Genomic DNA, 16,849 nt, shown 5'->3' with positions numbered 1-16,849 from the left:
TCTTATCCTCTTGGTCACGACATGTCGATCTTTGGGTAAGAAAAGCCTGTCCTTCCAGCCAACCCTGATGTTATGGCTTATGTAACCCCAGTTTAGTTAACGTCACCCCCTCTGTATCACGTCTGTGGTTTCGCCTGTCATGGATGCAGATATGGCTCCACTCTATTTTTTTTTCTAATGTACTGCTCGTCGCCAGTAACTGTTTCTAGAATAAGTCTATAGGCGTCAGAGTTCATATTTGTTTATTGCATCCTTCTGTTCATCAGAGTTAAAGTTTTGGATTATTTGGGGATGTTTGGTTGTGCAGTGAGGATATGGCTGCTATACTGATGATTTCTACTGCAGTTGAGACATTTTGGATTACTTTCATTTCGACAGACTCTGAAGGTATGTCCATCACGATTATATTTTGATGGTGGGAGGCATACGCTCAACGGTGGTCGAACTGCTCCAGTTCGAGTGGTTGTCTTTGACATTCTGCTTTTCCTCTCTCTTTTGGCCGCCTGCCATAAACGGCATCGGCAGCAAAACTACGGGACATCGATAACTTCTATTCTGCTACACAACCTCGGGGCCTTAGCATTGCCGTCCCTCCTTTAGAAGCACCATCAGACCCAGGCATAACGCATGATCTCGTCCGAGCCTTCTGCCAGATCCATCACCTTTGTAGATACTCGGTAAATCAGTGTAGTTACTCGTGTTTCCATACCCCACTTCTGTGGAGTCATGGTCCTTAATAGTGTGTATATAATAAATCTTATTCACAAAGAACCTGAGTTAGATAGGAATCAGGATGGGTTTAAATGAATATATATATATATATATATATATATATATATATATATATATATATATATATATATATATATATATACACCACATTTTTTGCAGTTTCCCTCTATAGCGACAGGAAAGGACGATATATATATATATATATATATATATATATATATATATATATATATATATATATATATAATATGATTATCATTGTGCAACCACAAGATGCAGGAGCTCCTGCATCTTTAAGGCAGCTGGCAGAGGATGGACGCCTTTGAAGCAAGAAGTTCTTCGACTTTACCTTGTAAATGATTGATTCCTTTAGAGTAAAGAAGTTCTTTGACATGACTATTCCAAACGATACAGCAGCCCAGTGGTGCGACCTCATGCAGGCAGAGCATAGTAATAACCATCTTCGTCGATCTGTCTCTTCTGGAGTAACAGTGCTGGAGAATGTTCTGCTTTCTTTCTTCTTTCCTTCTTTTAACCTTTCCGACTTTGGTCAGGTGTAGACACCCAAGCTTCATGTAATTATCCTTAATGTTCTTCGTCTGTTTCATTGCGCTCCCTCGCTGACGCGGAAAACGGCGATCAAGTACTTTAATGATATATATATATATATATATATATATATATATATATATATATATATATATATACCTCGCAAACGCGGGAGACAGCGACAAAGTATAAAAAAAAAAAAAAAAAAAAAAAAAATATATATATATATATATATATATATATATATATATATATACACACACACACAAGAGGAGGGAGACGGACAGACAGACATAAAAGTGAGAAAAACAGACAGGTAAACAGAAATGTAGATCAAAGATGTAAATTGGCCATGTCCAGAATTAATATGGATGTTTGAGCTGAAAAATCAGTGTTAAACTAAAACTCAAACAATTTGATCGGAGTCAGCTCCAAGTTGAACGTTGTATTAGTGAAATAGTATGTAATTCTATCATAAGTAAAACTTATCAATTGCTAGAAGTGATAATGATATAATAATGAAAATGCGCAGACGCAGCGCGCAGGCATTCAAAGTTTGGCGGAGCTGGCAGACGTATGATTTAATATTGTAGTTAAGTAACTCTCCTCAGTCTAAGCATACCTTCCAGAAAATGTTATCTATATAGTATAAGTATTTTTTGAATAAGCTTATAATGTCTAATATGAATAAGTCTGACATGAATGGAAAAGTTTAAACATGCTTTGGAAACTCGCATACCACAGCTGCAGCGGCGACAGGAGACGACCAGTTGACCCCTGAATACGGCAGAGGGGAGACTGTGATGTTCTGGTGTGTGAAACCCTCGCGACAGTGGCTTGGATTGTGATTTTAAGATTAGTGTTATAATGATCCATGATAAAAAAGTGTACTATATTTTTAAAGTGGATAGCCGTGGCATGCCTGATGGTAAGAACAGGCTAAAACTTTTTAGTGACACCTGCCGATCCAACTCAGGTATGTGTGTGTGGTGATCCTGTCCAGGTGCAGTGACTTAGTCGACTCGGGCAAACTTTTTGAAGAGCTCGTATTTGCGCGGTTGAAAATTTAAGTACTGAGTGATATTCCTTCGTAGGTAGTTTACCATGAATTCGTAGACTCGCCTATCGCCGTAAATTGTTGCATGGCGCTTCAAGACTGACTTGGCGAAAGTGAATTGGTCTCTTAAGGCGAAGCGTGGCAAAGATGCGAGACTGGACGGTGGGTTGGAAGATCGGGACGCTGTGCCTACTCACAGCCCTGTTGTCATCATCAGCTGAAGCTCAAGGTACGGACATTCTTGACTGACAGTGTGCACTTTTTCAGGTGGTGTGTACCTCCTACACTTGCGTTTAAGTCTCCCAAACAACTGCTGGTCAAGAGATGACGGAACATGTAGTACGGTTGCCCAGTTTTTTTTTTCTTTATATTGGCACAGTGGTCGTCTTGGAATAACGAAGACGAATAGTGACAAAGGAATCGTGCAGAATATTGCATGCTAATGAGGAAGATTTGCACTAAGCGTTTCTTAAAGATATAAATGCTTGCTAAAAGAATTAGGTTTCATAAGACATCTTAAGATAAAGAGTGTTATACCGTGGAGGTATGGCAATGATTTATGTTGTGTTGGTATTAGGGCTTATCTGTAACCCTCAGAGTGTGGTCTAGGATAAGATTACACCATTACACCTTAGCCATACGCCTTCTTTGGAGGCGGCCACCTCCAAGAGCTCGGTGCTTCCAGTGGTTAGTCAAGTTGTTTGAGGACGCGTTCTGCAGGCGACCATTATGGACCCATGACAACCTGGACCTGTCGGCGTATCGGAAAAAAAAAAAAAGTCAACGTCCTTGATTGCTTGTTTATGCTTATCTGTTACTGTATTTGACAGACTCAAAAGTATTTTCAATCCAAATCTGTCATGGGGATTGGGATTAGTTTCTTTATGCACGACGGGAAACCATGTCTTAAAAGAGTATTTACCAAGCATCCTTTGGTCAGATAGACTTGGTGGATGCACACTGTGCATGGGAAGAGAGCCAGCCGAGATGATGTCGCACTTTCTTTAGAAGTTTGCCCAGTTTTTTTTTTTTAGACGTCTATATAATGGTTCTTATAATGAGCCATGATGATCTAGGCTTTGGATACTTTTAGCGATTTATCTGAACAGTGGACTCGTATACCTAATTATCGTGTCGTTTCATTTATAGCATTGGGCTTTCCAATGCTTTGCATATATATAATCCTATATTCGCTTTGAGTAATTAACGATCCTCGTAAATTTTCTTTTTTATTATTCTAAAGTCTGTAATGTCTCCATCCTTTGCAGTTTTTTTTTTTCCTTCGATTAATCATGTTTCCACAAACCATTGTGGCAGTTTGTAAGTGGGTCCTTATGATGCAGAGCTTTTGGGCCAGCCATATTGCAAAGCTGTTTTGTATGTGTGAATTAGTTTTTATATTTGTAAGAGGAAGGAATTAAATTTTGCTCATTATAAGTTGGTTTGAAGTTGTAAACTGATGTCGTATTTGGTGCAGTGAAACTTGCAGAATATATAGTCTGTCTAGAGTCCACATTAGAGGCAGTATTTTGTTTTCCATATAAGGTATTGATTTAATTTTTCCCCCTATTTAGCGTTTCGCAACATGAAAATGCATGTATAAAAACACTGTATTCTAACACAAATGAAATTCCTTGATATGACACCTCAAATTATTCATAGATCCATAACGAAAATGTAATTACAGTAATTACTGGGATACAGCAGTTTGTTTCTGCTTTGAATGATAATGTGTTTGCACCCTAGTTTTGAATGACTGCAGGTTCATCTTTGTAGAGGCAGTGATATATATATATATATATATATATATATATATATATATATATATATATATTATACGGTTAATAACTGCAAGATTTTCGGATGTGTACGATACACATTTCTTGGTCTTTCACGGCCCTCAAACTGCCTTTTGTCTTGTACTCTGGTTTTCAGTTGTTTATTGTAACAATAAGGTTTGTTTCTAGAACCATTTGGAAGACTTTGGTGAATATACGCAATAATTTGTCGTCAGGGGACAAGCTTTAAATGCAGATTTAACGTTTTGCTGGTGGCTACATGAAATACTTGGTGAAAATTCAACGAAACTTCTGCAGTCTTCTTAGCGGGGTTTGTCTCGTTTAACCCCCAGAAAAGTTGCGAGGGATGTATATCAAAAAGAAATTGTGTGGTGGTACAAAAAAGAAATAACGGAAACTAAGTTTCCTTGATGTGAAGCTGTGTTAGTCGTGGGCAACGCAAAAAGAGTGTAGGTTGTCTGAGAATACTTCATACGCTAGAGGCCCTGGATTTCAACGTGGTTTACATCATAGTGGAATCTTGTTAAGAACGCACTGTGCAGTGGACGAGATCCATGATCCCTGTTTTTTTTTTTGTTATAGTTTTTTTTTTTCCTGTGACACATAAACCACAGCCAAAGTTCAGAGGATATGATCTAGTATCCGGCGTCGCGGCTTGCTGAGAATTTCCGGACCCCGTGATGACTGATACGAATGAGAGGGTGTGGGTTCAGCCTGCGGTATGGGCTCCACCCATTGTCTAACTCTTCCAGGACACCTACCTTTCTCAGTTCGTTTGAACTTCTGCTGCCTTGAGGTTGTTTTCTTCTGTGGAGAACCAGTTACGAACCACCCATCTTCTGTCGGCTCATTTCCCAATGATTTTATCACTTGATATCTTGTTTATATTTATATTCTGTATCACCTTTACGTTCGGTTGAAGTATGTGGTTATTGTAAGAATCACCCTGTGGAGCTTGAATCTCTTAACTTGGTCTTCAGACAGGTTTTACAACCAATTTTTATTGCTTTTATTGATAGTTCCTAAACACAGATGGAAGTTCCCTGTGAAACCAAACCTTGAATGAAAAAGGAAAGCTGAGAAACCAAGGAATAAAAGTAAGACTCCCGTGGTGCATCGGTTAGCTTTCCTGACCGTGAAGCAATTACGGGCCGCCATGGGTTGAGGACATGTGTTCGAATCCTGGTTACGGCAGTCGGTCCACAGTCAACCCAGCTGATCATCCACCTTAGCGGTTGGTCGATGAAATGGGTACCTGACTCAGGATATATATATATATATATATATATATATATATATATATATATATATATATATATATATATATCGTTAATGTGATGGCCTTGATTAGGGCCTATCTACTTGGGCCGTCTCAGCTGACATAAAAAAAGTTTAAGTTTTTTAGGAAATAGTGATTTTCTGCTTCACATAGCATTTATTTCTCAAGAAAGACATTATAGGTTAAGTAATATGAAAACTTAGCAGTTTGTGGTTAGAGAAGGTTTTATATGTTAGGAAAGATATCGTAGGTTAGATAATTTGAAAGACTTGGAATATGTGGTTAGAGAAGGCTTTTTTTTTTTTGTCAGAAAAGACATCATAGGTTAAATTATTTGAAAGGCTAGGAATATGTGGTTAGAGAAGGCTTTATTTGTCAGGAAAGATATCATGGGTTAAATGATTTGAAAGGCTAGGAATATTTGAGTAGAGAAGGCTTTATTTCAGGTAAAACATCATAGGATGAATAATTTGGAAGGCTAGAGACACAGCAGTAGCCAAACCTCGGGTAGCCAGCCAGTGTACACTCTAGTAGCTTACCAAGTATTGCCTGGCACTGCTCTTGACAGAGGAACTCAGGCGGCCAGCTCTTAAGAGCAGTAACGGAAATGATACGTGTAAAAGAGGGAAAAGGTAACATAGTTGGAAAGTTGATTGAGAAGGCAGATAACATGGCTTATCTTAGTCTGATAAGTACGTCATGTTAAGTGCCCCCAACTCTCCCTTATGTATACATATTTCGGCTCTCTGTCCTGCTCAGGACTCGTCGAAGCCAGGCCTTGAATGGAATATGAAGAGACAGGATTGCTGTTATTATTATATTATTATTATTATTATTATTATTATTATTATTATTATTATTTGTACATAGTGTAATAAGTAGTAATGTTTGAAATTTGTGGATGGTTGTAGAATTGTAGGGTGGTAAAACATTTAGAGTAAAATCTGAAAATAGCCTTGTAGGAAGATTTACATAGGGCTAGAACCTATCGTCTTGCTAACACTGAAATAGATAACTCGACCTGCGTGATGAATACCTGGTGACTTCCGTGAGGGATCTAGGAGTGAGGGTTAACAGATTTACAGCCAGAAAAAAAAAAAAAATGTAACTGCGGAAAGAAGTCGATAGAATACGTGGGTTCATATCTGTGTGAGCAAAAGGTTGTTGGTCAGTGGATGTCATTTTAAAATTCTAGTCCTGTTGAGGATTCTGGATTATGTAGTTCCGTTTTGATCGCTTTTTTTTTACTGAAAAGTTGACGACTCCAGAGCATAGAAAGAAGAATGTCAAAGATTTCGTATCGCTCGATAGAAATTTGTCTAATGATAGAAAAACTCATGAAACTCTTTGGTCCACTTTTTTTTTTGAGAGAGGGGATGAGATGTGCAGATTTGATGAAAAGTGTGGTACTTGGAGGCGTTGGTTTGATACTGGCAAATGGGTTTGAAATTTAGGATCATTAAGAGCTTTGATGGTACTCTTCAAAACCCGTGCCCTCTGTGGACGTGGCTGCTGCTATGAACTAACATGTAATATTTCAGATAGAAGTTGCCAAGATAAGAAAGACCTATTTACTGTCCTCAATAATCGAGTTAAACCAATTGAAATGAGCTTATACGCTCTGAAGTTGTGCTTGTCAAAAGGAGAACGAGGGAGTTGATATATAAATAAGGCACTGGAAGACCTAGTCCTTGATTTGCATATGCAGATACTTACTGATGTGGGAGGCGCAAGGGATAATGTCGGAATATAAACGGTAAGCAATAATGCCTCATTGCAGTAGTCAACAAGCAAATGGAAATCCTGATGAGAAATGTACCCGGAAACAATCTGCTTTTGGGTTTTAGATACGGGCTGTATTCTCTTAATGAAATTAGCAGCCAGTCAGACTGTAATGGTTATATACCATGAAAATATTAATCAGTCCGGCTGTAGTGGGTACGTAGGTGTACTTCGTTTTGAAGTGAAATGTAAAGTTATGAACGGCTTAGTTAGAGAAAGGTTTCGATAGATCACGCACTTTTTTGGGGGGGACTTGACCTGCAGGTGTTTCATCTAATGCTAAATTAGCTAAGCACCTGGTACAGATTGTGTCTCATAAATGCTTGGAAGCCATTGCTGTGATGTGCTAAAACGATTTTCTCAAAGCCAGTACAGTCTTTGATACCCCTGGCAAACTTGGGGTATCAGTGGAAGTAAGCGCTCTGCAACTTACGCAGGGAAGTACCCAACAAATGGGATTGTCTGGGTACCATGTACTCTCTCATACAGTAGGTCACGTCTGTTGTCTTTTCGTTACGCAAGCACGGTGTAATTTTAGAAGAAGGATTGAGGGTTATTATTATTATTATTATTATTATTATTATTATTATTATTACCGATATGTGCCGCCAGGACACGGAAGTGTATAGAGGGCATTATGTCGTCTGTCCGTGTGTAGACATGGTACGTACCTGGTACACCGTAACTCAAGGAGGCAAATACATAATACAAACTTCATACACCTTACGTATCCATGTAGAGTGGAAGTGATAGGGTTCAGGAGCACGTAATTGCTTGTATTTGCACATACGATTTTTTTGCCAGTTTTGTGACATGGAGTGTTGAAAACCATAGATTATAACATTTACCGGTGTGTGTGTGTGTGTGTGTGTGTGTGTTGGGCAGTCATACATGGCATACGGATATTATAATTATTTTTATTGCATTTTAATCCACTCTTGCCAGGACGTTAGGCAGTGCAGTTGCCTCGTGGGTAGGGTATTTTATAGATGCCGTGTTTATTTTTCTTGAGCCACTGTTCCATATCTTCAGCGGGTTTATTCACCGAAATGTGACTGCCCTTTCTCAGTTCCCCATTGTATCATTTTGACCGCTGGTCACCTGAGAAGTCTACTTGACTTGGTCAAACTCGTGGCACGTACATGGTAGCTGCTTCCCATGGTTTCTGTGGGATGACTGACCACACGAGGATTGACCGTTAATATGCCTCCTTTCCTCGAACAGCGAAGCTGTGTGGAACACACTTCATTCTGACACTTATTTCCCGCTTCCCGTAACTTTTGTACCTCCAAGCGACAGATCGACAAATACGTGAGAAACAGCGATTAATGTCTGTTTTTTTTTATTTCGTGTCCCTTGTACCTGCGAGAACCATGATTAGGGTTTGTTAGTCACTATATTATAAAACTGTCATTGCTAGACACGGAGACTGCTTGGTCTCGCAGTCTGTAATCTATTCTTGGGTTAAACTGCTGAGGTGGAAAGGCGTTAGACAGCGATTCACCCGCCAGGCAAACCTCCTAAGTTATCGGAAACCTCTAAAGTAAGCTGGAGCAATTGCCTGGTGCTCTGTGTAGCGCCTTGCCGGGAATGTGAACACCGCGCCGCCAGATAGCAGTGCGTCGCTGGGTCTATCGTGTTTACCTGCTGACGTTCAATATAGTCGGTCGTTAAGTTTACGTTTGCATGAGAATTACAGGCCAAATGATGGATTGATCTTTTTTTTTTTATAGAAATTGATAGTGTTAACTCATTTACGTGATACAACAGTATGTATCAGCTCATGTTCAACATGGTACATGAGACTAGTTTAAAGACTATATAATATATCACAACCGCCCTTGATATGGGTGCTAATAGTTGAAGTGGTAACAGTAATACAGAATGTACGAGAAAAAAAAGATACTTGAGTTTGGTAGTTTATAAAGCTTGTGGATCTTGTATTATTAGTCATTGCATTATATTGATATGCCATGAGATGGTTATCGAACACTTGACTTCACTTTTTGTATTGGGAGCTTCGTGGCATACAGATTGCACCACGTTGTTGTAAATTAGTCTGTTTTTCAAGACTTCAGAGGCAAGACGTTGTGTTCCTCATTCTTATATTTGACTTAGACGCAAACGCGAATCATACTTTTATGACATCCTGTGTAGATATCAGAATGGCTGTGGAAATTTCATCTATAAATGGCCATTAAGAAAATCCCTGCGAAAATTTCGGGATCAGAACTATTTGACTCATTGCGTAATATTTTATACATCATGGACTGATCTGTGGAGAGGTTGAGGAAGAGCCCGGACGAGTCGCAAAAAAAAAAAAAAAATTGTACCAGATCAGCAGAAAATATGGGGTGATCAATTAGGCCTACGGCCGCGACCTTCACCACCAGCCTGTCTGATCAGAGGAGTGACATAGCTAGCTTTTGGCCCTTGGCCGTCTGTCTTATAATTATCCTTAGCACCTGAAGTAGGTAATTGTAGGTATTTAAACGTTTTAGGTTGGTGGATATAGCCTCACTGGCCCTGGTCATCAGTAGGCTTAGCTAAGCTCAACAAGCGAACCACTAGCGTTTGTTTACGTATCACTACAATATTTGTAATATAGCCACCGAATTCCCCAGCCAAAAGTCTGGACGCTTGCAACCACGACCATTACTTTATTGATGTCATGATTTAGATGAAGGCATCAATTACGACAATGTTTGTCTGTTCGTCATTAATGTAAGCGGTTTGAACTAGTTTTCGTCGTAGCTAAAGGCGAAAATGATGTTCCGAGTCTGTCTGTCCTCACCTCCCCACGCGTGGGGTGGGTTGTATCCACTATAGGGCGTAACGTAGGCTATAGGTAATAATTGTTGAGCTTGTGAACAGCAGGATAAGGGCGTGGCCCCTGGCCTCCCGCATCCATTGGAGTTACGGGATGTCTCTCCTTCACTGCTACCTGCATGTATTTTACGGTGGAGCAGAGAATTTGTGGATGCTCCCAGATGTGGAACTCCCTTTCCTTATTTTCATTTGTAGCTGTGATAAACTTCTTCCATTCTGTCTTTTGATAGAAACCCAGAACGTGTATACTCTTAACTTAATGATGAGAGCGTCTGGAGCGTTCATGCAAGAAGCGTGTAGTGCTGTCCTAGGCCACTCGATGAGTGCCTTGTTATCATGGATGTAGGAGGACCATGTATTTCATTATGTTTGGCGAGATTATTTGATTAATCTTAGCTCACGATGTAGGTAAAAACCTGTATCACATCCTCGAGTTTTTTTTTTTTTATTATTATTAACGCTTACGAAACTTTCCTTATGTTAGACACCTCTATGGCTTTTTCCTCCGTACGACCCTAGGACTTCTTTGGTGCTTGTCATGTTTGCACCACATGCAGGATTAGTGTGTGTGGTCTTGATAATTATCCTTAGCACCTGAAGTAGGTAATTGTAGGTATTTAAACGTTTTAGGTTGGTGGATATAGCCTCACTGGCCCTGGTCATCAGTAGGCTTAGCTAAGCTCAACAAGCGAACCACTAGCGTTTGTTTACGTATCACTACAATATTTGTAATATAGCCACCGAATTCCCCAGCCAAAAGTCTGGACGCTTGCAACCACGACCATTACTTTATTGATGTCATGATTTAGATGAAGGCATCAATTACGACAATGTTTGTCTGTTCGTCATTAATGTAAGCGGTTTGAACTAGTTTTCGTCGTAGCTAAAGGCGAAAATGATGTTCCGAGTCTGTCTGTCCTCACCTCCCCACGCGTGGGGTGGGTTGTATCCACTATAGGGCGTAACGTAGGCTATAGGTAATAATTGTTGAGCTTGTGAACAGCAGGATAAGGGCGTGGCCCCTGGCCTCCCGCATCCATTGGAGTTACGGGATGTCTCTCCTTCACTGCTACCTGCATGTATTTTACGGTGGAGCAGAGAATTTGTGGATGCTCCCAGATGTGGAACTCCCTTTCCTTATTTTCATTTGTAGCTGTGATAAACTTCTTCCATTCTGTCTTTTGATAGAAACCCAGAACGTGTATACTCTTAACTTAATGATGAGAGCGTCTGGAGCGTTCATGCAAGAAGCGTGTAGTGCTGTCCTAGGCCACTCGATGAGTGCCTTGTTATCATGGATGTAGGAGGACCATGTATTTCATTATGTTTGGCGAGATTATTTGATTAATCTTAGCTCACGATGTAGGTAAAAACCTGTATCACATCCTCGAGTTTTTTTTTTTTTATTATTATTAACGCTTACGAAACTTTCCTTATGTTAGACACCTCTATGGCTTTTTCCTCCGTACGACCCTAGGACTTCTTTGGTGCTTGTCATGTTTGCACCACATGCAGGATTAGTGTGTGTGGTCTTGATAATTATCCTTAGCACCTGAAGTAGGTAATTGTAGGTATTTAAACGTTTTAGGTTGGTGGATATAGCCTCACTGGCCCTGGTCATCAGTAGGCTTAGCTAAGCTCAACAAGCGAACCACTAGCGTTTGTTTACGTATCACTACAATATTTGTAATATAGCCACCGAATTCCCCAGCCAAAAGTCTGGACGCTTGCAACCACGACCATTACTTTATTGATGTCATGATTTAGATGAAGGCATCAATTACGACAATGTTTGTCTGTTCGTCATTAATGTAAGCGGTTTGAACTAGTTTTCGTCGTAGCTAAAGGCGAAAATGATGTTCCGAGTCTGTCTGTCCTCACCTCCCCACGCGTGGGGTGGGTTGTATCCACTATAGGGCGTAACGTAGGCTATAGGTAATAATTGTTGAGCTTGTGAACAGCAGGATAAGGGCGTGGCCCCTGGCCTCCCGCATCCATTGGAGTTACGGGATGTCTCTCCTTCACTGCTACCTGCATGTATTTTACGGTGGAGCAGAGAATTTGTGGATGCTCCCAGATGTGGAACTCCCTTTCCTTATTTTCATTTGTAGCTGTGATAAACTTCTTCCATTCTGTCTTTTGATAGAAACCCAGAACGTGTATACTCTTAACTTAATGATGAGAGCGTCTGGAGCGTTCATGCAAGAAGCGTGTAGTGCTGTCCTAGGCCACTCGATGAGTGCCTTGTTATCATGGATGTAGGAGGACCATGTATTTCATTATGTTTGGCGAGATTATTTGATTAATCTTAGCTCACGATGTAGGTAAAAACCTGTATCACATCCTCGAGTTTTTTTTTTTTTATTATTATTAACGCTTACGAAACTTTCCTTATGTTAGACACCTCTATGGCTTTTTCCTCCGTACGACCCTAGGACTTCTTTGGTGCTTGTCATGTTTGCACCACATGCAGGATTAGTGTGTGTGGTCTTGATAATTATCCTTAGCACCTGAAGTAGGTAATTGTAGGTATTTAAACGTTTTAGGTTGGTGGATATAGCCTCACTGGCCCTGGTCATCAGTAGGCTTAGCTAAGCTCAACAAGCGAACCACTAGCGTTTGTTTACGTATCACTACAATATTTGTAATATAGCCACCGAATTCCCCAGCCAAAAGTCTGGACGCTTGCAACCACGACCATTACTTTATTGATGTCATGATTTAGATGAAGGCATCAATTACGACAATGTTTGTCTGTTCGTCATTAATGTAAGCGGTTTGAACTAGTTTTCGTCGTAGCTAAAGGCGAAAATGATGTTCCGAGTCTGTCTGTCCTCACCTCCCCACGCGTGGGGTGGGTTGTATCCACTATAGGGCGTAACGTAGGCTATAGGTAATAATTGTTGAGCTTGTGAACAGCAGGATAAGGGCGTGGCCCCTGGCCTCCCGCATCCATTGGAGTTACGGGATGTCTCTCCTTCACTGCTACCTGCATGTATTTTACGGTGGAGCAGAGAATTTGTGGATGCTCCCAGATGTGGAACTCCCTTTCCTTATTTTCATTTGTAGCTGTGATAAACTTCTTCCATTCTGTCTTTTGATAGAAACCCAGAACGTGTATACTCTTAACTTAATGATGAGAGCGTCTGGAGCGTTCATGCAAGAAGCGTGTAGTGCTGTCCTAGGCCACTCGATGAGTGCCTTGTTATCATGGATGTAGGAGGACCATGTATTTCATTATGTTTGGCGAGATTATTTGATTAATCTTAGCTCACGATGTAGGTAAAAACCTGTATCACATCCTCGAGTTTTTTTTTTTTATTATTATTAACGCTTACGAAACTTTCCTTATGTTAGACACCTCTATGGCTTTTTCCTCCGTACGACCCTAGGACTTCTTTGGTGCTTGTCATGTTTGCACCACATGCAGGATTATTGTTGTGGGTCTTATAATTATCCTTAGCACCTGAAGTAGGTAATTGTAGGTATTTAAACGTTTTAGGTTGGTGGATATAGCCTCACTGGCCCTGGTCATCAGTAGGCTTAGCTAAGCTCAACAAGCGAACCACTAGCGTTTGTTTACGTATCACTACAATATTTGTAATATAGCCACCGAATTCCCCAGCCAAAAGTCTGGACGCTTGCAACCACGACCATTACTTTATTGATGTCATGATTTAGATGAAGGCATCAATTACGACAATGTTTGTCTGTTCGTCATTAATGTAAGCGGTTGAACTAGTTTTCGTCGTAGCTAAAGGCGAAAATGATGTTCCGAGTCTGTCTGTCCTCACCTCCCCACGCGTGGGGTGGGTTGTATCCACTATAGGGCGTAACGTAGGCTATAGGTAATAATTGTTGAGCTTGTGAACAGCAGGATAAGGGCGTGGCCCCTGGCCTCCCGCATCCATTGGAGTTACGGGATGTCTCTCCTTCACTGCTACCTGCATGTATTTTACGGTGGAGCAGAGAATTTGTGGATGCTCCCAGATGTGGAACTCCCTTTCCTTATTTTCATTTGTAGCTGTGATAAACTTCTTCCATTCTGTCTTTTGATAGAAACCCAGAACGTGTATACTCTTAACTTAATGATGAGAGCGTCTGAGCGTTCCATGCAAGAAGCGTGTAGTGCTGTCCTAGGCCACTCGATGAGTGCCTTGTTATCATGGATGTAGGAGGACCATGTATTTCATTATGTTTGGCGAGATTATTTGATTAATCTTAGCTCACGATGTAGGTAAAAACCTGTATCACATCCTCGAGTTTTTTTTTTTTATTATTATTAACGCTTACGAAACTTTCCTTATGTTAGACACCTCTATGGCTTTTTCCTCCGTACGACCCTAGGACTTCTTTGGTGCTTGTCATGTTTGCACCACATGCAGGATTAGTGTGTGTGGTCTTATAATTATCCTTAGCACCTGAAGTAGGTAATTGTAGGTATTTAAACGTTTTAGGTTGGTGGATATAGCCTCACTGGCCCTGGTCATCAGTAGGCTTAGCTAAGCTCAACAAGCGAACCACTAGCGTTTGTTTACGTATCACTACAATATTTGTAATATAGCCACCGAATTCCCCAGCCAAAAGTCTGGACGCTTGCAACCACGACCATTACTTTATTGATGTCATGATTTAGATGAAGGCATCAATTACGACAATGTTTGTCTTGTTCGTCATTAAACCTCCTAGGCTTTTTTTATGGCTTTCGTGATTTTGGCTAATTGTCCTATCGCGCCTCTCTCTCTCTCTCTCTCTCTCTCTCTCTCTCTCTCTCTCTCTCTCTCTCTCTCTCTCTCTCTCTCTCTCTCTCTATCTCTCTCTCTCTCTCTCTCTCTCCAATCTGCTGCCTTCAGATTAAAATCCATGCTCAATCAATAGACCTAGTTTGCCCTGCCTATGTCCCTCGGATTAATTCTGTACCATTACAGAACCCGTGCCTCGTGGAAGTATGAATAGACTGTGAGAACAATAGGCCTTTCACGCCAACTTGGGGACCTGTTATCGAGGCAGAGAGTCCCACCCAGGTTTAAGTACCTGTTGGTTTTGTCTATTGACTCGTCTATCTGCCGTTCCCAGTGGCTGTGACCCACTCGACAGTTAACCTTGTTTAAGGTCGGATGGGACGTAACAGCCACTGAATGGTTGCCCGTATAGGACATATATATTTTTTTGAATGCCAATAGATTTTTAACAGTGCAACGCATTTGAAAATGTCGCGGATATGAATGGTGGCGGCGCCCTGGCTTTCGCATGTTATGTCTCGCGCGGTATTTATTTAGTGTGTACGCTTATCCCTCGTTATCTAAAGTCATTTACCGAGGCTCTTGACAAACACAGTTTTGGTCAGCAGCCTCTCGCCTTATCCCAGAAGCGACACGCGACCATTTGTTATTTAGATACCACTAGCATGGCGGCCGGGCGATCGATAACGCAAGTTTAAATCTCCGGGCGCGAGCTGGTGGCGGTTACGGCGTCCGGGGAGGGAGGGTGTGTGTGTGTTGACGCCATTGTGCCCGCCAGCGCTTCCCCCCCCCCCCCTTTCCACACCCTAGCCACCAACCACCAGCCTAGCACCATACACACACACACACACACCAAATACTCAGTAATGATGGCGTTATGTATTTACGGGGGACTAGTACTTAGATTTTAAGTATGTGCTCTCACGAGTCTGTGAGGTGTTTGTAGGTGTTTGGGTGATTTGGCGAGTCTGCTCCCCTTGGGTGGGACGCGCCGTGTTGGTGTTCAGCTGTTTCAGCTTGTCATTAGCAGTTTATGTCCTATGGTACTGTATTTTCAGACCACTTTAGGGTTATTGTACCAGCCAGTCCAAATCAGTTTATTGCCTATCGTATTTCACGTGTTATGATCCGTTTATTATTGTTTTGATGTACACGAGGTTTAGTGTACTTGACAATCATAATTGTTTACCCTTTCACTTGTCAGTTTGCCAGTGATATGATGCTGTGTTTTTAGCTTTTTTATGGTTGCTAACCGTTTAGAATATGATTATTATAAATTAGTCTCGGAAATTATTTGATATTCCAGTGAGTCTTCAAATGTTCCGGACCACGAACACTGTTGCTGTCCTCTGGTAGTACGAACGGTTATTGGTATAACATTTGCTGTATAAAGTCAGTTCTTTGATACTTTGACAGGTAATTGGTTTGTTTGGCGGCGTGGAATCTGGTAGATTATAGCTACGAGAAAATGAAATGAATATGAGAGAAGGTGAGTTATGTAAGTTGGGGAGATATACTGTTGCCAATTTTTCGTTTCCCGTTTTAATCATAGATTATTAATATTTTTTTTATAGCACACATTTCATTGCATTGTCGCATATATGCAACTAGGCTAAACAGAGTTGAGATTTGCAGACTGGAGTAAAATGTTTACCAGTTTAGATGTTGCCCCCCTGGGATGTTAGACGACGACCGTTGCTTGCACACAGCTGTGGTGGGTATTTGTGCAGGTGTTGTACAGGGCCTCAGGTGTGTGGGAGGAATTAGATGGACATTCACCGTGGCGCCACACCAAGTTTGGGTCAGCAGCTGCAGTCTGCAGAACCGCCACTCATAGTGATCCGAATTAGATTATACAATTTGGCCACCTAACCCCCATCGAGTCCTGGTGGTTTACAATTTGGCCACCTCCCCCATCGAGTCCTGGTGGTTCCGTGAGCTGGGGTTGGTGGGCCATGGTCCGTTGTGAAGCGTTATGTATGCTGCCATTGCCAGCCCTCCTTGCATTCCATGTGTTGTGCTATGGTATACACATGCGGGTGATCATGAAGCATTGGCTACACCTGGTTACGTGTTCGTA

At 41.1% G+C, this 16,849-nt stretch overlaps 1 protein-coding gene across 1 annotated transcript in view; it reads left to right on the top strand.

The window, feature by feature from the left end:
• Positions 1-1,750: 1,750 nt before the first annotated feature.
• sdk (sidekick cell adhesion molecule) overlaps positions 1,751-16,849 on the top strand; it is a 385,895-nt gene continuing 370,796 nt past the window's right edge. The window contains exon 1 of the mRNA XM_071691428.1: positions 1,751-2,567. Coding sequence (XP_071547529.1) covers positions 2,486-2,567 — 82 coding nt within the window. The 5' untranslated portion in view covers positions 1,751-2,485. The remainder of the gene's footprint in view (positions 2,568-16,849) is intronic.

This window comes from Panulirus ornatus, chromosome 50 (genome assembly GCF_036320965.1).
Source record: "Panulirus ornatus isolate Po-2019 chromosome 50, ASM3632096v1, whole genome shotgun sequence".
NCBI classification, from domain to species: Eukaryota; Metazoa; Arthropoda; class Malacostraca; order Decapoda; family Palinuridae; genus Panulirus; species Panulirus ornatus.
This window is presented reverse-complemented; position numbering and strand designations above follow the sequence as displayed.